The sequence below is a fragment of the Lissotriton helveticus genome, chromosome 10, assembly GCF_964261635.1.
Source record: "Lissotriton helveticus chromosome 10, aLisHel1.1, whole genome shotgun sequence".
NCBI lineage: Eukaryota > Metazoa > Chordata > Amphibia > Caudata > Salamandridae > Lissotriton > Lissotriton helveticus.
Genome location: NC_136071.1, coordinates 819,261,802 through 819,287,275, shown reverse-complemented (window position 1 = coordinate 819,287,275; position 25,474 = coordinate 819,261,802). Strand labels below are relative to the sequence as shown.

At 48.2% G+C, this 25,474-nt stretch overlaps 1 protein-coding gene across 2 annotated transcripts in view; it reads right to left on the bottom strand.

Moving 5' to 3' along the window:
* The window catches only part of MASTL (microtubule associated serine/threonine kinase like), a 293,083-nt gene that overhangs the window by 17,243 nt on the left and 250,366 nt on the right, over positions 1 to 25,474 (bottom strand). For both annotated transcript variants that reach the window (XM_078663403.1, XM_078663404.1), the window contains 2 exons: positions 23,337 to 23,450; positions 23,158 to 23,259 (listed from right to left, as the gene is read on the bottom strand). In XM_078663403.1, coding sequence (XP_078519529.1) covers positions 23,158 to 23,259; positions 23,337 to 23,450 — 216 coding nt within the window. The remainder of the gene's footprint in view (positions 1 to 23,157; positions 23,260 to 23,336; positions 23,451 to 25,474) is intronic.

Below are 25,474 nucleotides of genomic sequence, written 5' to 3'. Positions count from 1 at the left end.
TGCACACCGGCGTCCCGGCGAACAGAGGTGGCCGCCATTTTGCATCCCCCATCGGAGCTGAAGCGCCTGAGACGAGGGGGCTGCCCTGCTCTGAAACGTACCATCGGGCCTGAAAGGTGGACCCCGGGGGAGCTGGCGAGAGGACATCGAGGCGGCAGCGAGCCTGCCTGGGGACTGGGGCGAGGACGAGTGGAGTGCTGCCTTTACACACCGGCACCCCGGCGGATAGTAGCGGCCGCCATCTTACGCCCTTCACTGGAGCGGAGGCGCCAGAGGTGAGGAGACCACCCTGCTGCGGAGCCAGGCTGCAAGGAGCGCCCCCGGAGGAGGTAGCGCTGAGACGGAGGTGAGCTGAGGTGGCTGGGAGCCCTGGGACCGGTGCGGAGGAGAGCGGAGAGGGGCGGTGAACTCCTGCGCGCCCCCCCGGGGAGAGGCGCGACACGGCTCTGGGCCCTTGGCGGTGGTGGACTTCACTCTACTTACAGACACGGCGTGAGAGATAAAAGCGGAGCGTGACACAGCGCTGCACACCGAGGACTGGGGGCTGGGTCTCTGCACTCTGGCCCCCCCCCCTTGCAACAGAGTTGGCAGTTGGGCCCTGGCTGACCAGAGTTTGCGCGAGGGCTTGCTGTGACAGTGCTGAGGTCCTGGGAGTAGGGCCTCGGACAGCGCCGGAGGCTAGGTGAGAGGTGGGGAGAGACAGGCTGCTGCGGGCTTCCTGGGGGAGAGGCGTGGTGTGGTCCAGGGCCCTTGGAGGAGGAGGTGAGACCCACCCTGACCGCAGGCACAGACTGGTGGACATTGAAGCGATGTGGGACACTCTGCTCTGATTGGTGTTTTGGGGTCTTGGCCTTCATACATTGCTGCCCCCTGAATTCCTGCCCATTTACCCCCTTGAATAGCAGTTTGGGCACTGCCTTGGGCCGCCGGGCTCTACCTGGTGGCTGTGCTGCGATTGTGGGTCCCCGGAACATCCGCCATAGCTGATCGGGGGTGGTCCGGAGAGCCCTCGTCCTCGCTGCCTATGCTATCACCGCCTGGGGGACCTGGTCGGGTCAGCAGGCTGGGTTGTTTGTACCTTGCTGTCGCTTGCCACATCGGGACCGCAGCTTGGGGGCACCGCCTGAGGGGCAGGAAGCACGGCTTAGGGCGGAACCCCCCCACCCCTTTTGATTCTTTGGGCCTGTTGTGCAACACCCAGACCCCATCGCGCAGGACGCGCTGACAGACCGTGGCCGCAGACCTGGCGATGACGCGATCCAGGGGGGGCAGAGCGGACTCGGCGGCGACATCCAAGAACACCTCGGTGGTGGCCATGTAGGGCAAAGCAGGAGCGATGGCACCGACTGAGAGTTCCACCCAGATCGCAGAGGATTCACCGCCGGTGAGCCAGGCCTTTATGGCCTCCTTCATGACCGAGCTCAAGTCGGAGATAGGTTGCCTACGCTCTGAGGTGCACTCATGCGTTAAAGAACTACGAAAGGAGGTCACTGAGCTGGGCGATAGGGTCGATGTGCTCGAGAAAATTGTCGACGCGCGCACGGGAGATCAAGCGCAGCTCTGGCAGAGAATAGCGGCGCTGGTGGAACAGAACATCGAGCTTCAGGTCAAGCAGGAAGACCTTGAAAACAGAAGTCGCCGGAACAACCTCCGCATACGGGGTATTCCACTTGAAGCAGAGGGAAAAGACATCATGGCCTATGTGGCGCAGCTCCTCCACGAGGTCTTGGGGATATGAAGATGCCTCTCCGCCCATCGGGTCTTCGGGCCCGCGGGACGAACGGGCCTACTCCCGGACATCCTGACAAGAGTGCACTACTTCACTGAGAAGGAGGCCATTCTGAAAGCGGCGAGAGACAAGCCAGACCTCACCTATGAAGGCCACAGGATCCAAATCTTCCAGGATCTGGCCCCCAACACCCTGCGCAGACAGACGGCTTTTCGACCGGTGACGGAGAAGCTGCGGGCACTCAACATCTCTTACCAGTGGGGCCACCCCTTCGCCCTCATCATCCACTGGGCGGGCAAACGCAGGGTCATACGGTCCTACCGTGAGGCAGCGCAGCTGCTTAAACTGTCGGAGTCGCCGGCGAGCAGCCCTTCTCGACCGAGGCACCAAGAGAGGATCCCAGCCCGCCCAGACTGGACGACGGTTCAGCGCAGACGCCGCTCTCCCCCGGTAGATGAGAGATCTTCCTCGCAGGCCAAGCAAGACATTATAGCGCATATCCGTTCTCTTGAGGGTGACCGTGAAGGACCGGGGTCGCGCCCGTCAACCCCGTGACTTAGCGCGCAATGAGAAGTACTGTCTTCACGGCTTTTGTCGCTGTGGACGTCACCCCTGTCTCCCGGTCCCGACGGCGATCAGTGGCGCTTACATCCCATCCGACTGAGATAATCTACCTGCTCGCTGCATGAGATGTTACTTCTTGAACCATCTCGACATATGACATGCATCACTGCTACAGGATGCGACTCGGACACCCTTGTTGAGCATATACTCTGTGCCCTCTGCAGCCCACTGTTCTTCCCTATGCATGAAGTTGCAGCATTACACGACGCAGAAGAAGGCGCCCTACTCACACCACTCGTGCAGGGAGTCCGGAGGAGCAGGAGGATCAACTTGGTCACCCTGCATGAACCACTCCGGCAGGCCACATGATGAACAATGCCACGCTACCCTGACCTGTGTAACTGCATAGCACCCCCGACTACAGATCGGGCAGCAGGGGTACCGGGGTTGCTGTCTCTTGTATATCCTGTGGGTTCCCCCCCATACTGTTCCATAGGAAGTGACATTCCTGAGTGAGTCCAAACCCTTGGGTAGAGGATGCCCGGTGACTGGGACAGTCCAACTTGGCCCTGTTGGCCTTTGTTGACCTTGGTAGTTACGAGTCCTGTTCGGCCGCCTATCGAATCTCTTCTTCCCTTTTCTCCTCCTCTCCTCCTTTATCTTCCTTCAGACCTTTCTTCTTTCTCTTATTCCCGTTTCTGTGTGTGGCGGTGGGAGTGGGGACCGTGGGCGGATCTCGATTGCTGCGCGCTATGGCCGTGAACATCCCTAGGCCCCTGAAGGTCTTGACATTCAACGTCAAGGGTTTGAATTCCCCTAATAAGAGCAAGCAGGTATGGCATTACCTTCTCGAACAACAGCCCAACATTATATTCCTGCAGGAAACACACCTGCTACAGAGAGATACAAAACACATGGCGCATCCTAAGTACCCTATCCAGTTCTGGGCGGCTGCGGACACTAAAACAGCGGGAGCAGCTATATTGTGCAGGGCTGGCTTCAGGCGGGGAGACACAAAACCCTATAGGAGTGAGGATGGGCGCTTTCTTAAAGCTACGGTACACATGGGAAGGCGCCAATTCACCCTATGTAACATATACGCACCCAACCAGTTGCAGGACAGATACCTCCAGACACTTTTGCAGGACCAGATTCCATGTGGCGACCCGAACATGATATTGGGAGGGGACCTCAATTTAGTCTGGGACCCGGACATGGACCGTAGCGATGCCGCCTTCAATGGCACCGAGGCGATGTCCTCTATGCTGCGCAAGCAGATTGCGGACTTGGGGTTAATTGACGCGTGGCGTTACCACTGCCCGGAACTGAGAGATTACTCATTTTACTCGCACGCCCACAGGTCCTACTCCCGCATAGATTTTCTATTTATGTCGCTAGAACTGATACAGGACTCGTTGGGAGCCTCCATCTCTGACATATCTGTCGGATCACGCTTATGTTGAGCTGCTCCTCCAGGACCCGGCCGCGCGTCCCACCCGAGAGACACGTTGGTTTTTGCCGCCGAGCATCCTTCGGGATGCAGCGGATGTTGATAGCATCCGGGAGGCCATAGACTCCTATTTTGCTTCTAACGACACCCCGGAGGTGTCCTTCCTGGTGGTATGGGACGCCTTCAAAGCCACGATCCGGGGACACATCACTTCCCTGGCAATTGCTCGGAGGCGTGCAGCTTGCAAATTGGAAGCTGATCTGGCGGGGGACATCAAGAAAGCCGAGGAGCAAGACCGGGAACGCTTGTCACTAGAATCTAGGAGAAGATTAGCCAACCTCAGGGGGCAGCTTCGGCTTTTACGCACCAATAAGGCTGAACACTCTTTGCTAGCACTGAAGCAAAAGTACTTTGAGGGAGGAGATAAGGTAGGGCGACTGCTGGTGGGGAGGTTGAGGGCACGTGCGGCCAAGGCACACATAACTAGTGTCCAACTACCAGACGGGTCGAGAGTTGTCTCGAAGAAGGCTAAGCAGGTCGCTTTTGTGGATTACTATACCACCTTGTAAGGGAGGGAGCCCGCTTCGGCGGACGCGATTGCGGCTGTCCTGGGCGGCTACGAGGGGACGCCACAGCCTTCGGGGAGTGCGGCGGAACTGGAAGGCTCCATTACTGAAGACGAGGTCACGGCGGCAATTAAAGATCTTCCTTTGGGGAAAACGCCAGGACCGGATTGCCTACCCCTATCTTTCTATCGCACATTCCAGACCCAGCTTCGACCCTATCTCCTAAGGCTGTTCAACTCCTTTACTGATGACATAGGGCCGTCCCCTGACATGGGTATGGCGGAAACTGCACTGATCCCGAAATCTGGGAAAGACCCCACGATGTGTGCTTCTTATCGCCCTATTGCCTTATTGAATACTGATCTTAAAATATATACCAAACTCCTTGCCAAACTTATAGATCCGTATATTGCGGAAATATGAACTTTCTAATACCCCGTCAGTTTTTCTATCCAGCCTCCATTTTGTGTTGCCATTGTCCAGGCCAGGCTTTGAAGTACGCGCTGGTCGCTCCTAGTCTCTGAAAGGGTGCAGCGCTTGCTAAACAAACCATTCCCTGTTTGTGCAAGAGATCTCAAGGGGATTGTGCAAGGTCCCAGACAAAGGGATTGTGCAAGGTCCCAGCCCCCGCCTGGTGACTTATGTTTGCGGTTAAGCTGGTTGGGTGTGTTTGTCCTTCTGGAGAGTGGAACAAGTCACAGGATATGTTTACACTCGGAGATGTTGCAAGAGTGGAGAAATCCAGAGCATGCGATGATTACGCCATGCTCTAGTCAACAAAGAAGTTACTGTTGATGTGTAAGGTGTGCCCCTTGCTATATAAGATTGTACGCTGCGGATTGAAGCAGCAGTCTCCCGAGAACTTACTGTGTTGTACTTCTGGGACCACTGTTCATGGCTGCAGCTAAATAAATACTTACTCTTTCTCATGAATAGAGTGTTCAGTGTCTCTGTTAACAAGACAGGTGAACTCGAAGATTTCAGGCGTCCCCTGCGCCGCTGGACCTCCGAAAGGTCCGGTTCTTCAATTGGCGTCCAACGTGGGGCGTCATCAGCGGTTGCGTCAAGCCGGAGGGTCGTTTGGGGTCTCGTGGACAAACTCCGATGGAAGCGCACCACACTAGTGACTCCTGATTGTCTTCGTGGACCGGAGGTTCTTGCAGCGCGACTTCTCCTTACCGAAGGCTGATTGGCCGCCGCCCTGACTGACGCCCCTGTCTTGGTCCCACTAGTTGAGAGAGCGAGACATTAGACCGACCTCTATCGGTGAGAGGAGAATATGGTCAGGTAAGAGTGGGTCGCTCCCACTTGTTTGACTATCTTGTGGTTTGTTTGTTCGACCTTTGCAAAGGCCGAAACCGAGGGGTAAGTGCTTTTACAGAGAAAGTACGTAATTTTGATTTTGCCTCTTGAGGTTTGTTTGACTACACCAGAGAATTTAAGATGCCTGGTTTTAGTAAGTTTCGAACTTGGTGTTGTTATTGTTGTTCGAGAGATTCCCGACTTGAGGATAGCTGTCCGGTGCCTCTAGTGGGGACTCCGCAATATGAAGTTTACTCCAAACACGGGACTGGCCCCATCATTTTTACCGGCCTCTGGGAAAAGTACACGAAGAATGATGGTACTTTACAGTGGCCACGAGATGGTAGTTTTGAGCCCCATGTGCTGGACAATTTGGAAGAAAAATTGTTTAAGAGGAAAGCCCGGCCGGCAATGTTTGATTCATTCCGTGTTTGGCGAAAGGAATCTAAACAGAAAGAAATGAAGCAGCAAAAATCTCAGAGTAAGAAAGGGCGTGTGTCCATTACACAAACGGCTCAGAAACATGAGGATGAAAAAATAGAGAGAAATATTGAAATTCTAGACAGACAACTTAAGATGGAGGTGGATAAATGCTATCTGCGTTGCCCACCTCGTTCAGTAAAGATAATGATTCGGAAAGTGACCCCGTAATGTCACATATGTTAATAGCCCCTTCCGCCGTATGCCCCGGTTGTTCACCCTCAACAACCTGCACTTCTGCATCCACTCCAACATCCTCCTCCCCAACAAGTTATAGTACAACAGCCTGTCTCTCCTGCTCTTACAGCTTCGCCCACATTACCAACGCCTGCCCGTCAGGCTGACGCCCGCGTGCCTACGGACTCTCGGCTGACACCTCCCCCACAAGCACTAGTCCAGACCTCGACTACTGTTCGTAGAAAAATTAAGGTCTCTCTGACTTGTTTTCCCCCTTGACGCCCTTTTTGGGCATAATTCGAAATTCTCCTCTCCCTGTTCACAGACAATTGCGTAGTCCGGCTCAAATGGATATGCATGAGAGATCTGTCCTAGAACAGCAAGCTAGAAGATGGATGGAGAATGGGAATAAATATGGGACCGAAGATATTATGACGGTATTCGAACAGTGGACGCCAGCCACTCAGCGATTTCTTTTTGAACATATGTGCAACATTTTGATACAACTGTGGAGTGACATGGTTGCGGATGGTCCCCCTCGGGACCACATCACCATCCGGAGGGAAGTAGCAGAAGGACACGTTGTGGGTCAGGATCTTGCGGATGCAGTCGCGAATTTAGTAACATTCCGAGATCTCCTTACATGCAGAAACGAGGGTGAAGATGGTATACAGACATTATCCAAAGGCTACCCTATGCGGGGAGTACAGCCGGACTGGCGCGACGCTGTAGCAGGACCTCCTGCGGTACCTGCTCATTTCCAACAGGTTTGGGTGCATGTCCCTTGGAAAAGATCTGAAGTTCTCGCTCTTAAGCAAGCTTTGCCTGACCCGCCGAAAAATCCAGCGGGTTACTATAAGGAACTGACAGACATTGGGCTCTAGCGTTTTGACATTGACTGATATAGATATGCTTATGGGTCAAGTTGTTACACCTGAAGTATGGAATAAAATACGTAAGGAAGTCCACGCTGCCGAATTAGGCGGTGACTTGGCTGCCATACTGTTGGCAGAACGAGGACAGGTAGGCGGAGCCAAACCAGAACAGATAATACGGGATTTGCATGAAAATACACTCAAACTTATGAAAACACTTATGCCCCCTCTGGCAGTTAATTGGGATAAGCTGTCCGCATGTAAACAAAAGAAAGATGAGTTGATTTCTGACTTCTTCTCCAGGTTTGAAGAGTCCTTTGTAGATCACAGTGGACAAGATATGGCCGCACCAGGCGGCCAGAGATTATTTATAGATACATTTGTTTCCAATATATTGCCAGAATTAGCTACTAGACTCAAGGCGTCGGAAAGTGCGTGGCCAGTCACCACACCGTCTGGCATTTTGACCATGGTCCAATACTATGAGAACAGGGATTTAGAAGATAAAGGAAAGCTGGAAAAGAAAACAAAGGACCTTAAGACAAAGGTCCTTTTACGACAGGCTTATGCCCCCCGGGACCAAGAGAGGACACCCCAGAATGCGCCCCCATTTCAGAGGTTATACCAACGTCAAGGATACACTGTTCCGCGACCTCCCCTTGGTCCCAACCAGTGTGCATACTGTAAAGAGGATGGTCATTTTAAAAGTAGATACCCGCACTTAGAGCAGAGAGGTCAAGTAGGACTTATTCCAAGAGGTCGGGGTGGATACCAGTCGGCACCCCGAGGTAGAGGACGGGAATACCAACAACCACAGCGTACACAGCCCAGTGTCGCTAACTATTTTGATCACCCAACTCCACAGGCTGGAAATTATTACAATGATGACTATTTTGAAGAAGAAGGTCAAGGGTTTCTTTCCCAATAGGACAGGCTAGGACAGAGTGAGGGAGCCGTGTCTATTCCTGTGGATCAACGTGGTCCCTATGTTATTGTTACTGCATTAGGGGTACAGGAACAGTTTCTATTAGACACTGCCGCGTCTAAAAGCTCCGTTGTTCGCTCCAAGCTCCCTGGGGCTCCTTTGTCTGGCATTACAAATATTTCGGTAGGATTTTCTGGAACACCTGTCCAGAATCCTGTGTCCCGCCCCTTGACAATATCGATAGGACAATGCCATTTGGAAGCACCCCTTATACTCACAACAGGCTGTGCTGAGAACTTGTTGGGTCTAGACCTCTTGAAGAGATTACATGCTACTCTTTATTGTTCACCTCAAGGAGTGTGTATCACTTTAGGTCCCAAAGTAGTTTCCCCAATATGTGTCCCTTGATAACCTTCCACCAGCCCTTCATGATTTGCCTACTTCACTTTGGGCACAAGGCCCGAACGATGTAGGCCAATTACAAATTCCACCCTACTCCATTACGTTGAAACATAATACCAGATTACCCCGGCTGCCTCAATACAAACTTTCTGGTGAAGGTGAGCAGGCTTTACTTCGCATTATATATGATCTCATTCAGAACGGTGTTATTGAGGAAACAAGAGGGAATGTGTGTAACAGCCCTGTTCTCCCTGTGATTAAACGTACAGATCCAACACAACCTCCTGTTTATCGTTTTGTTATTGATCTAAGAGAGGTTCATAAATTAGTAGTGCCTCAATTTCCAATAGTACCAGGTATAACTGCTTTGCTTACAATGATTCACATAAAAAGATAACAGACGATATAGGAAGGGGAAATGCCTTTGCTGATCAAGTTGCGAAGGATACAGCTAGAGAACTGTCCAGCAGAATGTATGTCGCTGGCCCAGCCCGATGGATTGTGGAAGGAGGGATGTGTGAAGACACTCTAGAGAGTGTGAAGGGAATACAGGCAGAAGCAACACGGGAAGAAAAAGACAAATGGAAAGAAATGACTGGTATGTTAGATGACACTGGTTGTTGGACATTTTTTATCTGACCAGCAGAGATGGTTGTTACCTGATGCCTATGTTCTCCACGTTCTGACAATGGCGTATGGTCCAGCTCACATTAGTGCAAAAGGAATATGTAAGCTTCTAGCACCGGTTTGGCAAAATTCCAACATCCCTAGATACGCTGACAATTTGGTAAAGAATTGCATGATTTGTTTGATGCATAACCCAGGAAAGGGAACGCCAACAACGGCAGGACATTTTGCACCACCAACATATCCCTTTGAGGTCCTCCAGATAGATTACATTCACATGAAAAGATGTAATAATTTGAAATACGTACTTGTGGTGGTATGTGCCTTTTCCAGATGACTAGAGGTCTACCCCCTCAAAGACAACACAGCCTTGACAACTGCCAAAGCCCCCTTAAAGGAGTTTTTCCCTAGGTTCGGTTTGCCCCGAATCATCTGGAGTGACAATGGAAGTGAATTTGTGGGCCAAGTTATGCAAAAAGTCTGTACTGGTCGGAGTATTCGACTGAAATTTCATGCAGCAAATCACCCCTAGTCAGCAGGTCTAGTGGAACGCTATAATGGGACACTGAAACTCAAAATTGCAAAAATACACGCCACCACGGGCCTAGCATGGCCTGATGCATTGCCTTTTGCCCTTCTATCCACAAGGACTACAGCACACTCGCGCATGGGGCTCAGCCCTTACGAGATTGTGTGTGGACGTCCAGCTAATGTCTGGGGCGTCCCTAGACCAAGGAAATACTCGGATATTGAATATCCTGTACTGATTGATTACTTGCATGAATTGACTAATAAGATGCGTGTCCTTCACCAACAGGTGCATGACGCTTTGCCTCCAGCTTCCACTGACCAGGGCCATTCCATACAACCCGGAGATTGGGTCTGCGTACGCAACTTTCAGAGGTCCAAGAATCTCCAAGCCTAGGTGGAAAGCCCCGCAGCTGGTTTTGCTCTCAACAAGAACAGCGGTCAAGGTTGCTGGTAAAAAGAACTGGATACACGGGTACACTGCAAAAAGGTGCCCCTGCCCCTGCCTTATGATCAATAGGTAAAGGAGGGACTAGGAGACATTGAGTGCGAAAAAGTTCCAAGATTTGTGCCTTTCAGTGATGCGCACTTAGAGTATACCAGGACTGAAAAAGAGGACGACGAGATTCTCCAAGCAGCGGTGCCATCCTCATTGAAATTGGACACTACTGAGCCTCATCTCCTTTTCGAAGATCAGACTATACCTGGTTCAAAGAGATATAATTTGAGGCCAAGACTAAACAAAAACACTTCAACAGTGCCTCAGTAACTCGGTCTATGACTTTTTGCCAACAATATTCTGTCTTAAAAAGTTGCAGGGCCGTGATAGCAGCCTCAGACTCGTGACCAGAGTAGTGGCATTAGGCCTGCGGGACCTGTAGGATCATAGGACTGCAAATAATCACGGCTGAGTGAAACAACCACCAGTCACGGGCAACGCCTAGAAGATGGGATTGGCAATCCCTAAGACAATGGACAAAGTAAAAATGAAGAGAAAGAAGTATTGTAAATTATTGCATAATCGCTGTATTGTGACTTTAATAATATTGGTCCTAATATGTGGTATGATTTCTTGTATAGGATGGGTGCTTCATGTGATTCTTGCACAGCCCACCACCAAGGTCATTGTTGAAATGCATTCTCATGTTACTCTATCCCCACATCTCGAGTCAAGAAGGAACGAGTTCCGCAATAATACGTTTGTCTCTATGTTACATCAACTGGCCATTAATACAACAAATTGTTGGGTTTGCGGCCTCCTGCCGAGCTCTGTAAACACCGGGGTACCATATATCCCCCTCCCCTTTTCCTTTAATGGCTCTTGTAGTGCGTGGTGGGAGTTGAACGCCAGTTGGGCATTTAGTACTAACAAAAGCAATACGGACGTATTGGGACTGGGGTCACATCTGTACCATTTGTGTTGGCCAGATGGGAAAAGGGTATATGGGACGACTAGTGAAAAGTCGGAGTATGCTGACCGCCAGAACAGGTCTACAGACTTGTATTTCCTGCCCTCTAATAAGACTTCTCGTAAAGGACAGACCTTCTTAGTAGCATCTGGACAGGCACCATTTTGCATTAAGAAAGGGGGATCAAAAAACAAAGGTACCAGCAGATGTCTGTATGTTGTGACTCTGAATGGAACACACTGGCCTCGCATGGTACCCTCACGCAACACGTATTTTGTGTGTGGGAGTAAGGCCTACACTTCTTTGCCCAGTAACTGGGGCGGCACCTGTTATATCGCTCGGCTGATGCCCCCTACATATACGGCAGATACCAAACACCACATCCAGAAAAGAGGAGTGGTGTCTGTCGAAGATACAGCAGGCAAGAAGTAGTAGATTTCTTAAAAGGGTTCCTCCCATTCTGGGGCCCGATGGTCAACAGTAGAAACATAAGGCACCTTACTCGAGTTGTAGAGGCAACCATCAATGAAACGGCTGGAGCTCTGAGTAATCTTACAGCAGAACTTGCTGCCGATCGCCTTGTCACACTCCAAAATAGGATGGTGCTAGACATTATCCTTGCGGACCGCGGAGGCGTATGCAAATTGATCGGATCTAGTTGTTGTGTTTATATTCTTGATAATACCCCCAGTGTACCAGGCCATCCTAAAATTGCATAAGATAGCTGAGTCTATCCATCAAGACGAAGGAAGTTGGTCATTAACAGGATGGTTCTGGGGAATGCTATCCACCTGGGGTTGGAGGATTATGACACTCATTGGAGCTATTCTAGTTGTGATAGTCACCTGTTGCCTCTGCCTATAATGCGGCCCAGCCATCTGCGGCCTTTGCATCACAACATGCATACCCCGACCAATGAATAGGGACAAAGAAAATGCACAAATAATGCTACAGGAACAAGTCTCACAATTCATGGCCATTGATGTGGATTCAGACTAGATTTACCTGTGCATGGCAAAAGGGGGGACTGAAAAAATATTAAATTTCTAATACCGCATCCGTTTTTCTATCCAGCCTCCATTTTGTGTTGCCATTGCCCAGGCCTGGCTTTGAAGTACGCGCTGGTCGCTCCTTGTCTCTGAAAGGGTGCAGCGCTTGGTAAACAAACCATTCCCTGTTTGTACGAGAGATCTCAAGGGGATTGTGCAAGGTCCCAGACAAAGGGATTGTGCAAGGTCCCAGCCCCCGCCTGGTGACTTATGTTTGCGGTTAAGCTGGTTGGGTGGGTTTGTCCTTCTGGAGAGTGGAACAAGTCACGGGATATGTTTACGCTCGGAGATGTTGCAAGAGTGGAGAAATCCAGAGCATGCGATGATCACGCCGTGCTCTGGTCAACAAAAAAGTCACTGTTGATTGGTTGATGTGTAAGGTGTGCCCCTTGCTATATAAGATTGTACGCTGCGGATTGAAGCAGCAGTCTTCCGAGAACTTACTGTGTTGTACTTCTGGGACCACTGTTCATGGCTGCAGCTAAATACTTACTCTTTCTCATGAATAGAGTGTTCCGTGTCTCTGTTAACAAGACAGGTGAACTCAAAGATTTCAGGCATCCCCTGCGCTGCTGGACCTCCGAAAGGTCCGGTTCTTCAATATGCCGGGGCTTGTGGACCCTGATCAGGCTGGGTTCATCCGAGACCGACAGGGAGCAGATAACGTACGTAAGCTCACACACCTCGTGGGGAAGGTGCACCACTGGAAAATCCCGGCTTGCCTTCGGTCCCTGGACGTTGAGAAGGTGTTCGATCGGGTGGACTGGACCTTCCTTAGGGCGATACTCCACAAATTCGGTCTGGGCCCGAAGATGATCCCATGGATTATGGCCCCATATATAGGGCCACAGGCCAGAATCCGGGTCAACAGCGGCTTAACACCACCGCTAACGATACACAGGGGCACTAGGCAGGGGTGTCCCCTCTCGCCCCTATTGTTTGCCCTCACAGTGGAACCCCTTGCGGAGATGATACGCCGCGAGCCGGACATCCACAGAATAGTACATAGGGGACGGGACAACAAGGTAGCGTTGTTCGCAGACGACCTGATTCTCACTCTTACGCGCCCGCCGGGAGTCTCTTCCGGCCATCCATAGAGTGCTTTACTTATATGAGAGGGCCTCTGGCCTCAAGATCAACCATGATAAGTCCTGGGCTCTCAACCTCACCATCCCGGCGGAGGAGATCCCTTTTCTGAAGGAAGTCGTGCCCTATCAGTGGGCTGAGCTCCATATTCGATACTTGGGCCTCACCCTGACCCCCTCTTTGGACGCCTGGTCATCAGTGAACTGGCGGGAATGCCGAAAAACGGTTCTAGAGGACCTACGAAGGTGGAAGCCTCTGATGCTGTCGTGGTTAGGCCGGCTCAATGCTGTTAAAATGTCGATTCTTCCCAAAATATTATACGTGTTCCAATGCCTTCCCACCCCAATCCCGCTTCACTGCATACGGGGACTGCAACGCGAGCTCACGTCTTTTGTGTGGGGCGGTCAGCGATCCCGTTTTTCACAGAAGATCCTTATGGCACCACGGGACAGATGGGGCTTAGCTTGTCCCAACTTAGTGCACTACTATTGGGCTGCACACCTCCGTTTTGTGGTAGAGTGGGAGGTGCGAGAGACTGAAAAAGGATGGTTACATATGGACCGGACGGTAACGGGAGGCACTATCTGGGACCTTCCGTGGCTTCATCGGACAGCCCGCTCTAAGAGCGCGTACATGGCGGTACCCACGAAGACGGTACTAGACATTTGGGACAACATTGCGGTGTCCAAAGGGCTCACCACGTTCCCGTATCCACACACTCCCATAGCAGCGAACCCGCAATTTCCGCCGGCTCATCAATCTCGAGCATTCGAGAAATGGACGCAAGGAGACTGCAGGGTGATATGCGATCTCTTTGAAGGGGGCACACTCAAAACTTTTGACCAATGCCGGGAGGAGTTCCGACTGCCACCGGAGGTACGGCTACAGTATGCACAGCTGCGCCACTGGGTTTCTAATGAGGAAATGAGTCGAGCAGCCACGCGAGCGTTCACCCCTTTTGAAAAGATAGCGTGCTCCCTTGGGGGACAAAAAAAGCTGATTACTCCGATCTATCACATCTTGCAGCATCCACCGCTTGTACCCACCCATCCATACCAGCGCCAATGGCAACTAGCGGTTGACGCGGACATTGAACCTTTGCAATGGGACAGAGTATGGAGAGACATTCCCAAGATATATCGGAGTATCCCGCAGAGGGAAAACGCCTACAAACTTTTAACCCAGTGGTACTACACTCCTCTGCGGTTGCACAAGATTTTCCCCACTGTTTCCCCACTGTGCTGGAGATGTCGGACTGCAACAGGGGATTTCGTGCACATATGGTGGGCTTGCCCGCTCTTAACTGTCTTTTGGAAGGAGGTCCTCAGTCACATTAGAGGGGTGTTGGGGTTCCCTTTGCCTGAAGCAGTAAGCACAATTCTACTTGGCATTAGACCCCCCGATCTCAAGGCACTCACCCGCAGCGACTGGATTTTGACGCTCCAAATGCTGGAAGCGGCCAAGCAGCTTATAGCCCTGTACCGGAAAAGTACCGAAGCGCCTCCCATAGCCTCCTGGTTTGTGCGGCTCTGGCACGTTTTAGGGATGGAGCTCCTCACAGCGCGAATACAAGCACGCGACACGCGCTTTGGGGCGGTCTGGAAGCCCTTAGTACGTTACCTTTGCTCAATAGACGTGCGCGACACATGCCCACTAGACTCAGAACTCTGCACCTTTTTGAAGACGCTGTCACTCCCGCAGACCCCAGTAGACTGCTTCCATAGAGGCCCTGCAAGATGCGAGAGCGGTTGAGGCTGCCTCTAGCTAGCAGACATCCCCCCCCCCATCGAATAGCATGCACACCCTGTCCACACGACACTCTCCCTGTCTCTCGCTTCCTACCCTTTTTCCACACCTTTTTCCTTTCCTTCTCTATCTCTAGACTTCTCACGTACCTGTTGCCCCCAGTCGGGACGTTCAGAAGTATTGGGCTAGTTGCCCGTTTACCTATCCCCAATGGCCCGGTGCTTGGGCCCTGTATGCATTGGGTAGTTACGACAGCTGATGTTAAGCCACGCGGCCGGCCCCACGAGGGTTGTAGGCAAGGCGCTGTGTTAACCTGTTTTCATATATGAGACTTGTGATCTAATTGTTATTCCATACGTGGCCGGCCTCAATACGAGGTTGTAGAATTACGTCATAAAATAAAATAGACTTGGAATAAAAAGGCATCTGACTACATTGACTGGCAATACCAAACTATGGTCCTGATTTAGGCTGAAGAGGTGGGCCTTAATTAGATTGCTTGATACGAAATCCTTGGTGGCTGGAAAGGTTAATGGGTATTATTTGGGACTTTGTCTTGGAGAAAGGGGATTTAGGCAGGATTGCACTCGCTCCATCCCACCCTCTTCTTGTTGGAACTGGCAGTAGAACTCCTGGCATGCTGGATCAGGTCAGAAGATCCGAATCAGTGGATCCAGTTTAGGCATTGAACAGAAAGATATTTCTCTATGCAGATGGCAATTTTTAACGGAGCAAACTCTCTGAACATTCCCTAAATACTTGCTATGTTTCAAGCCTTTAGAGAACACTCCAGGTTTCCTGGACCAAAACAGATAGCTTACAAAAAAAACCATGATTCAGAACAGCATTTCTAGACCAAAATCTAACAGGTACTGTTAGCTAACTGTCACAATGAGGTACAACACTGGCGCAAACTACTTATTAGACGGACTGCCAGAGAAACTACTTTTAAAATAATCCTACCAAAGCTGTTGTATGCAGTACAAAACACCCTGTAAACGATCTTGCAGATGATCTGGAATCAGAAATATGCTCAATGGTGTGGGGCGGAGGGTGCCCTCTGAGAACTCCCCACCTTATAGGATTTGCTACATTGGCTCAACCTTCTGGAGGAAACAACTCCAGGATGAACAAGTAACTTACCTTTGGTAAAACTCTTTCTGGTAGAGACATTATATAGTCACAGATTCCCCGCCTTTTGATTATTCACCAGGTTCAAGAAACTTTTCGTCAGTAGCTCAGCAAGACAGTGGATGGCGCAGTACATCTCAGCACTGTTGTGGTTTTGCTCTAGAAATGATTTGTGGGGCCTATATAGGCGGCACCCCAGTGCACTGTCATTTGCTTTGCATCCCCAGATGCAGACTCCCAAGAGCAAATTAGTTATGAGCATTGTGCAGATTTCTAGACTTGGGATTTTATTAATAAGTAAGTAAAGTAAATAAGTAAAGTCACCTGACTTTCCGGAAGACCCTAAAAACATACTTATTTACCAGTAACTAATTTCTTCCCTGTTTGATGTACTATCCCTTGAATAAGACCATCTGGAGCACTATTCTTACTGGCAAAGCGCGGAGATACCCCTTTGGGGGTTTATTCAGGCGCTATATAAGAATATAAAATAAAATAAAATAAGTAGAGTACAATCACCAAGCATGGAGGATGGGAGGGTTGCTGACAAATCTGTGGCTAGTCTCTCCCAGAAAGAGCGTAAGTAGTTTGCTCTTCTGAGGGAGACTTCTAGCCACAAATTCCTCTCCTTTTCAATAGATACCAATGCAGCACCTATTGGAGGCTGGTCTGAGAATGGACTCAAACCCGAAAGTCATGCAGGACCAAGCAGGCAAAATGCCCCTCCCGATGCACCTAGCTGTCCAGGTAAAAGTGCTTTGTGAACGTATGGAGGGATGCCCATGTGGCTGCCTGGCAAATATTTAGAACGCAGTAGTAGCAGCTTTCGCCCTGGTAAAATGAGCACACAGTCCTTCCTGAAGCTGCTTTTTAGTCAATGCTTAGCAGATCTTAAAACAGAGCCCGATCTAGTGGGAGATGGTATGCTTCTGCAAACCCTTGCCTTTTTTCACTACAGCGAATCCAACAAAGAACTGATAGTCCACCTGGTGTTCTGTGGTACAATCTACATAGAAGGTCAGTGCTCTCTTGGGGTCCTAGTGGTGGAGTCTCTCCTCCTTGTAGAAGGGTGATACAGACCATAAAACGCCGGCAGGGTGATAGTTTAACTGACATGAAATGTTGTTTCAACAAAAAAGAAGACAGAGTCTGCAGAATCAGATTGTTTGGGAATAAGGAAGTGTATGGTGTATTGATACAGCCTGATGCTCCTTCATACGCCATGCTGAGGAGATGGCAATGTGGAAGACAGTCTTAATAGTGAAGAGCCGTGAGACAGCTGTGAAATGGTTTGAATGGAGTACACATTAAGTAGGTCTGGAACCAGATTATGATCCCATTGGGGCATGACAAATGGAGAAGGGGGTAATATATATTGCAGCCCTTTTAGATTGCATCACAACCGGTGACTTGAACAATGAGGACTGATCTGGCAACTATAAGGCAGCCAAAAGAAAACCTTTAACAGTACCCAAAGCAAGGCCATTGCCAGGCAAGAGTCAATGCTAACATCAGAACGTTAGACAACTTGTCTTGGATAGGGTTAATCTGGCATGTGCCAAACCAAACACCTATTAGCCCCAATGACAGGCGTATACAGTTTTGTCGAGGGTCGTCTGGCTACCAAGATCTCATCAACCACCTCAGGAGGATGGTCAGAGGTGTTCAGCTGTCACTGTCAATCTCCAAGCATGAGATTGCAAAGGCTTGTGTGCTGAATTGTGCCCTGGTGCTGCGACAGCAGGTCCTCCTGGAGGGGCGTCTTGATCGGAGGACATATGCTTAAGCCCAGGAGTTCTGGATACCACACAATCCATGCCCAGTCCAGATTACTAGGACGACTTGAGCCTGTACTGCCCTGATCTTCTTGAGAACTCGGGGCAGGAATGGTATTGGTAAAAAGAAATACGGACGTCCCAAGCTTCCACTCGAGCCGGAACACATATCTGAGCAAGAGACACCTTGGAAATGCCACTGCGCATAAGTACTACGGTTGCATGCTCTCTGCAGTGGCAAACAGATCAGCCAAGGTTCTCTTCCTTTGTGTAAGAGACCTTGCACCACCTCTGGGTGTAACTCCCACTCATGATCCACAAGGCATAGTGGAGTTTATCTGCCTTAGCATTCAATGAGCTTGTCAGGTTGTTCAGCGCCAGGAAGAAGTCTTGGTGCTCCAGCCATTTAGAGAGGCGAAAGGCATTCAGGCATAGGGTTTGTGAGCCCACCCTGCTGTTTGTTGCAGTACAACTTGGCGGTGATGTTGTCCATGTGCACCTCGACTAGCCTCCCATTGATGGACAAAAGAAAGGCTTTCAATGCCAGGTGGATGGCCTTTCAATTCAAGAAGGTTGATATTGAGCCGGGACTCTGCTGGAGACTGGAGCCCTCTGATCTTCAACTCTCCCAGATGGCCGCCCTAACCCAGAAGCAATACATTGGTCACCACTGGTAGCTCTGTGTGGAAAAGGGATGGCGGTGTGCTGCTGACCCCCTGCTACCAGTAACCACCCCTGAAGATCTATTGCAGCCTCCTCCGAAATCTGAACATGGTCGAAGAGGTCCCCTTGATGTTCGGCCTACTGAGATTTGAGATCCCATTGCAGAGACCGTAAATGCCACCTAGTGTGCTTGTCCAGCAGCATGTAAGAGACCACCAGTCTCAGCAGCATCAGACTTAGTCTCACTGAAATCCGGGACTGAAAGATCAAAATCATACCCTGAATGTCCTGAATTCTATTTCCAGGGGGAAAGGTACGAAACCAAACTGTATCCAGAATGGCTCAGATGAAAGGGAGTGTCTGAGAAGGATTAAGGTGTGATGTTGATAGCAAACCCCAAAGTAGACAGGAGGGTCGTCACAGTCTGGAGGTGCCAGAAGATTCACTAATACAAATGGTGCTTGAGCTCAACCACCATTTGTGTTAGTGAATAAATGTTGGGAGGATATGCTTGGCTGCCCTTCCTCTTCCTCTCTTTTTGTAATCATAATTGTGGCTGACTATTGTCTAGGATGAAGAGGAAGACTAATGAAGGGAAGAGGAAGACTAATGAAGGGGAGAGGAGTTGGCCTAACGGCTAGGGCGGTGGACCTCGAATCTGGGGAACTGGGTTCCAGTCTCGGCATCCTGTGATTCTGGACAAATCACTTAATCTCCCCGCGCCAAACAAAAATGAATTTGTGTCCTCATGTAACGTAACTGGTGCTATGTAAAGCGTTCGGATACCCAATTCGGGTCAAGTTCACGCTATATAAAACTCTGCCCCAAAAAAATAAAAACACCTTCAACTGCCAGTCGGGGACGACTAGAACCCCTGCCCTCTGAAGGTGTGCTGCCACAACTGTAATCACTTTAATGAACACTGGAGGGGCACTGGTGAGACCAAAAGAAAGAACAGCGACTTAAAAGTGCTCCTGTCCCACCAGGAACCACAGGTAAGACCAGTGGGCTGGCATGACAGGGATATGGAATGAGGTGCCCTACAGGTCCTGCCTTCATCCGGTCTCAAGAGTTGAGAGCAGACAAGACCTGGGCCAAACTCAGCATTTTGAGGCATTGAGAGGGAGCAGGTCTAAAATAGGCCACGAGCCTCCATATTTCTTGAGCACCAGAAAGTAGCGGCAATAACAACTGCAACCTACTTCTGGCGCGGGCACCCACTAAATGGCCCCTTTGGCCAAAAGACTGTGTACTTCCCAACGCAAAATGGAGCGATTGTCCCCCATAAGTCATGGGAGGCATATGGTGAAAGGTGCAGCAGGAAAGAAAGGGAGGGTAAAGCGTAGTCATTGCAAACGAGATGCAGAACCCACCTGTCTGAGGTTACTGCCTACCAACCTGTGCAGGAGCGGTAGATTCTTCCTCCTGACAGTTGACTTTGCTCCTGTTAGGGCATGCTTTTATTTTTTGGTGGGTAAGTATGCAGGTTTTGGTGAACTGGGTGTATCGCTGACCTTGGCCACAGGGGCAGTGGGCACCACAACCACGTCCTTAAAACTGATGGGTCCCCAAGAGGGCTGGACAGGCTGGAGGCATCTCAGCCAAATCTATGGGATGGAGAAACTATTGCAGCTGGTGTGGCTAAAAGGCCCAAAGAATAAGCAGTAGCTCTGCTCTCCTTAGGATGCTCACGAACAGAATCAGCCTTGTCCCTGAATAGGTGAGTCCCATCAAAGGGCATGCCTATCAGGGAGGATCATCCGACTTTGTAATGGAAGGTTGACATGAATGCAAGTGGCGCGAGAAAGCAGTATCCCACTTCAACTTCTTATGTCTTTTACGCCTGCCCCAGGACTTGCAGCACAACAAAGACCGACTTCTGGAGCGGATCAGACAACTGCGATAATAAACCTTGGACATGGAGTGGGACTTCGAGCAGTCCCAGTGGAGAGTTTTCTTGTGCTTGGCGATGTAAAGTTTTATCACTCTGTTCCCGGATGGCCTTTAGGTTAATCGACATGCAGTCTCTGTGGGATTTGAAGTCTTGGCGCAACCTTAAACACCACAGGCACACCTGATGGGGATCTATCACAGATATTTGTTTGCAACAGTTTCTACGGGGCTTGAAACCTGTCATTTTAGAGGCTGACATCCCTTGCACACTGGAAAAAGTTTTAAACAAAAATACAAGGCTAGTGTGTCTCAACGAGACCAGAGGGTGCTCCGGATCTGCATCTGTTGGTGCAGAAGAAAAGTACAGATGTCCACGCACAGGAGTGGCGCCTATCTAGGTCCAATGTCATTTTCGGACAGAAATGGAGCAGTATGGCACTACCTACTGGTGAACAGAGGTACAGCTGAAATATTTACGGATCTAGTTTGACGTCTGAGGAAATTCAAAAGATAAGGAATATGTGGCTAGAAGTTTCTAGGAAAAATATTATTTTGCCAGGAAAGCTGAACAGGCAGCAATAGTGACCATTTACACAACCTAATTAACAAGAGATCCGACTGCCTACAGCACATCAGGACTTCATGGAGATAGACACATGAGCTCTAGAGACGACAGATCAGGAGGCTACCATAATGCGAACTAAAGATCTTACAAGGAGCCTGCTTTCCTAGGATTAGACTATAAAAGATGAGTTTGAAAGCAAACGAGAAGGGCTTGAGATGCATAGAGGAAGAGGGTGCTTTTCTGAACACCTTTTGGCCATGGAGACCGATCAGCACAATTTAGGAATATGTGGTAACTGATTTAGTCGAAGCAATTGGCACAGAGGTACCCCTAACTCAATAGTTCTCCTTATATGGTAATCCAACTAACGTAGAGTTAACTAAAAAATAAACGTACTCTAAGCTACTTTGGCTTTAGAACTGCGAAGAGAGATGTTGGCTGAATCTGAGGAAATCACCTTCGACCTACAAAAGACAGATGGCAATCTCAAATTTGATCATGTATCGGGGCAGAAAGGTGATTATTCAAACCAGAAGATCCCCCGTAAGCTTGAGAAAATGTTGGCAGCATGGCAAAGTCTTTACAGACCAAACAATAATAGGAACGGATCATATATCCGCCGAAGATGTTTTGTGTGTGTTGGGAAAGTGAGCAAGATTCCCAACACCTGAACTGTAAGTTTAGTTTGCAACATCATAATCCTTTAAAGAAGCAGTAACTTGTTTTATTATATGTTAACAGTCTGCAAACTGAAAATGTATTCCGATAAGTTAGCAAGTTGAATTATACTCAATTCATTGCCTTAAAAAAAATGGAAGGCTGATGTCAACCTTAAAATGTTTCAAACTCATGACCTGCAAATCATTAAATCTATTAGCTGTGAGAGTTTCTCAGAGCCATATTACCAGCAGTGCAGGTCTATTAATGTCAAATCTGTGTTTACTCCATTCTCCAAGCACAGAGGAATGGGGACAAAGTGAATCAAAAATACGTGCTTGACACACAAATTGCATTAAAAAGGTCCAGTGAGGTACTATGATGGGCTGAATCTTTTCTATGCAGCGAAAGAAAACATCAATGCTTTTGGGTCACCTCCCTAAATTGCTGCTCCCTTCATGACTGTGTCCGTCTATCCTCTTCAATGTGTATGTTACAAACTTTAGAAACGCTCAATGCGCCAGAAGCCCATCGCCACCTCAAAACACCCTCTTTGTTCTTACAGAAACCAAGAAAAAAGATGCAGGTCAGTCAGTACTGGTGCCAATAATTTAGAGGTGGCTACACCAACATGTAACCATCCCAGGTACATTTAGAAAATGTCTTCTGCGTAGAGGCCTGGGAGAGGAATTGCACTCCTGCACAATGAGATGAAAATATCTACTTGGCCTGTTTCTTCTAATTTCCAGAGCTAGAAAAAGTGTAATGACTTTAAAAGCAGAACTAAATTGAAAGGGTACATGGAGGCATAAATCCAAGGATGCTGATGGTTACATGTTTCATTTACTTCCATATAAACCCAGTAGAATGTATGTAGAATCTATTTTTCAAAGGACAACTGGTGCAGACAAAAAAACCAAGAGAGAAACAAGTAGAAATAAATAACCTTTGAATGTGAACCATTTGATTACAATTTTAATTATTTAATATTTTGCAATTCATTTAATGTAGATTTTAGTAAGTTACTGTCTGGGATACACAGCAAAATATATAGCCTTCTTAAGGACTGTTCCATAGTGAAGGCATTGACTCATAGCAAAACATCTGCCAGGATCAAGAAAGAGAGTACCATACCCCTTTCCCTGGAAGTTATTTACGGCGGAAGCTTTTAGCAAATTGAAATTAGGCATTTATGTTTTGATCTCCCAAACCTGTCGAAGCCCATTTACAACACGCATTCTGGGCAGAATAGTTTAAGAGAGTCATATTCATAAAAGAACTTGAAAAAGCCGAGGCACAGTTTTAAGGGGCTTCTAGGAAGAGGGTTTACAGTATATTTTGTGACCTCCTTAAGTAATGAATACTTAGGTGGCTATCTCAGAGTTGCTCATGGCTAGTCCAGAGGTACTTAAATGCTCACACTTTTTTTTTCTCACTCAAATAAGGCACACTGGATGGGTTGTATTCTTTGTTAACCACTACGAGGTTGGGGCATTTTGGATTGTTTTCTTCTTAAAAACGGCATAGAAGGGAATAAAACAAAAGCAACAAATCTCACCCTTAAGTCCTGCTCGCTTCGTACTATCAATACACAGGAGAATTTCAATTGCACTTTGTGCGTTCGTGGACAGTTTTTCTTCTCCTTCAGGCCAAGGAATATCTGTAAACCAAATTATGTAAATGTAAACTCAATCAATAGAGCGTGAAGTCATACTCTTTAAAAAGCAAAATACTTACCCCGGTTTAGAATATTCTGGAATACTAGCGTTGGCGTTTCATCATTAAACGGAGGGATCCCCGTCAAAAATTCAAACAAGCAAACTCCAAGTGCCCACCAGTCTACTGCAGGACCTACAATTGGTGCACAAAAAAAGGTGTGAGGAGGATGCTTTTCAGATGTAAATCACAAATTATTAAAAGTAGGGTTGATAGACAAAGGTGTAGACATAGCCAAGTGTTACACTGGCACGCAAAAAAGCTCTGTGAAAAGGTAAATGCCACCAGAACAGGACTGCAAAAGTGTTACATTCTTATTGGTGCATTTTCGAATACACACAATGCCCCAGACTGTCAGAATACTGCATTCACAAGTTTGGTGTATTTTTAAAATGCAAACATATTTAATTGAGGTTAACAGGTAGGTACCAAATACAACAGGGTTATAATGATTTTAGCCCCATACTTCTGACGATGGCAGTTTGGTGACTTTTTTTCCTTAATCTTTTTATTACAAACATCACAGCAGCAGTACATTGTGATATCAACAGTTTACAAATATTCGGACCAGTGTGCTTGAGGTTATCAATTCTCATTGGGAAAGATACAGCATTTCAGTCTGCGACCCATGTAATTTCATAACTCACTCATAAACCTCTATATATTTGCCAATGTCCCGAAATCTGTTCCCATTTCTTTGGGCAGCCTCTACCCTGGTAGATCGTGCGTTCTGCCAACTAACACCAGTTCAGCTCCATCTCCAAATCACTCACTTTTGGCATGTTTCGGGCTACCCAGATCGGTGTCTTTTTTAAGTGTAGTAAAAATCCTCTCACTTTGGAAAGCAGTCCCTAAGAGTTTATGATGGATATACGTTTGTGGTTTCTCTGTATCAGTGATAAAGGTTGTAGAGACGGTACCTTTTCTAGACCAGGTCTTAACCACGTGGAGCTCATTACTCTATGGTCAGATTGTAAACCTTTCATATTGTAATGCGGGTGGCTGCTGAAAAGATACAAGCACTGGCATTGCTCCTAGCTGCATTACCTAAAGTGAGGAGAGATAAATGTGTTACTAATTATTGGCTTTTGTCAGCTGATTCGCTGTTAGGAATTATTCCTAGAAGCAATGGATAAAAGATAGCCCGGGTACTGCTGGACATATTATAACAATAGAGGACTTTTGTTGTGACTGTGCTGGCGACCTCGCTTCTTTGATACTTCCTGCCTCAAATGTTCTATGAACTAGCAGAAGAAACTGAAGGGAGGAAATTGGGGTAATACAAAAACTGTGTAGGAAATGCAGTAAACATCAGAACTATTGTTAAAAAATGTGAGCAACATTATTCTAATTGACAATTTGCTGCAGATTTTTTTTTTTTTAATATTTACTCAATCAATTCCTTAAATGCTTCCAGGACCAACATCATCTGACATCTCTCCATTGGCGCCCCCCCCAAAAAATGTCACACTTCAAATGCCTCTACCTTGTCCATAAGGCTTTACACAGTCATTTAATGCTACCTGTCCAAGCGGTTAGTTTTCCATCTTCCAGAATATCAGTTTAACAGAACTTACTCAACCAGTTATCTGACTAGATGCAAGAAACATTGTGGCATATCCCTTCATGTGCATGGATCTTCTCTGTGACTACTTTATCCAAACAGCAAAAACCCCAGAACAGCTTCCTGAGTTTCAGAAGGACTGTTAATTTAATCTCTTCATACTGCCCAAAGTCTAGACTTCTTCAATACATTCCGATTTGTGTCTGAATGCACGATTATTCCTTCACCCCCGAACACTCCCTTCCAGCTACTGCTGTATGATTCTTGGCCAGTGACCAAGACCCTATATCTAGTTCACTAGATCGAGAGACAGGCTCTCATTAGCAGATTGTACCCTCGAGCCGACTGAAAAACTGGTTAATTTGTACTTACTCAAATTATTGGTGTTTTCCCTACTTTTGCATCCTGTTCTCTAAACTGAATATGTAATGTTTTATAAAAAAGAAATAGATAAAAGGTAATTGTTACACATAGCTAAAATGACGTATTTCATAACGATTAAAACAACTTCCATCTTTTCATGACGCTAATTCTGTGGAATTGTTATCTAGATTTTTGAAATTCTATCACACAAATATAGACACAAATTGGATGT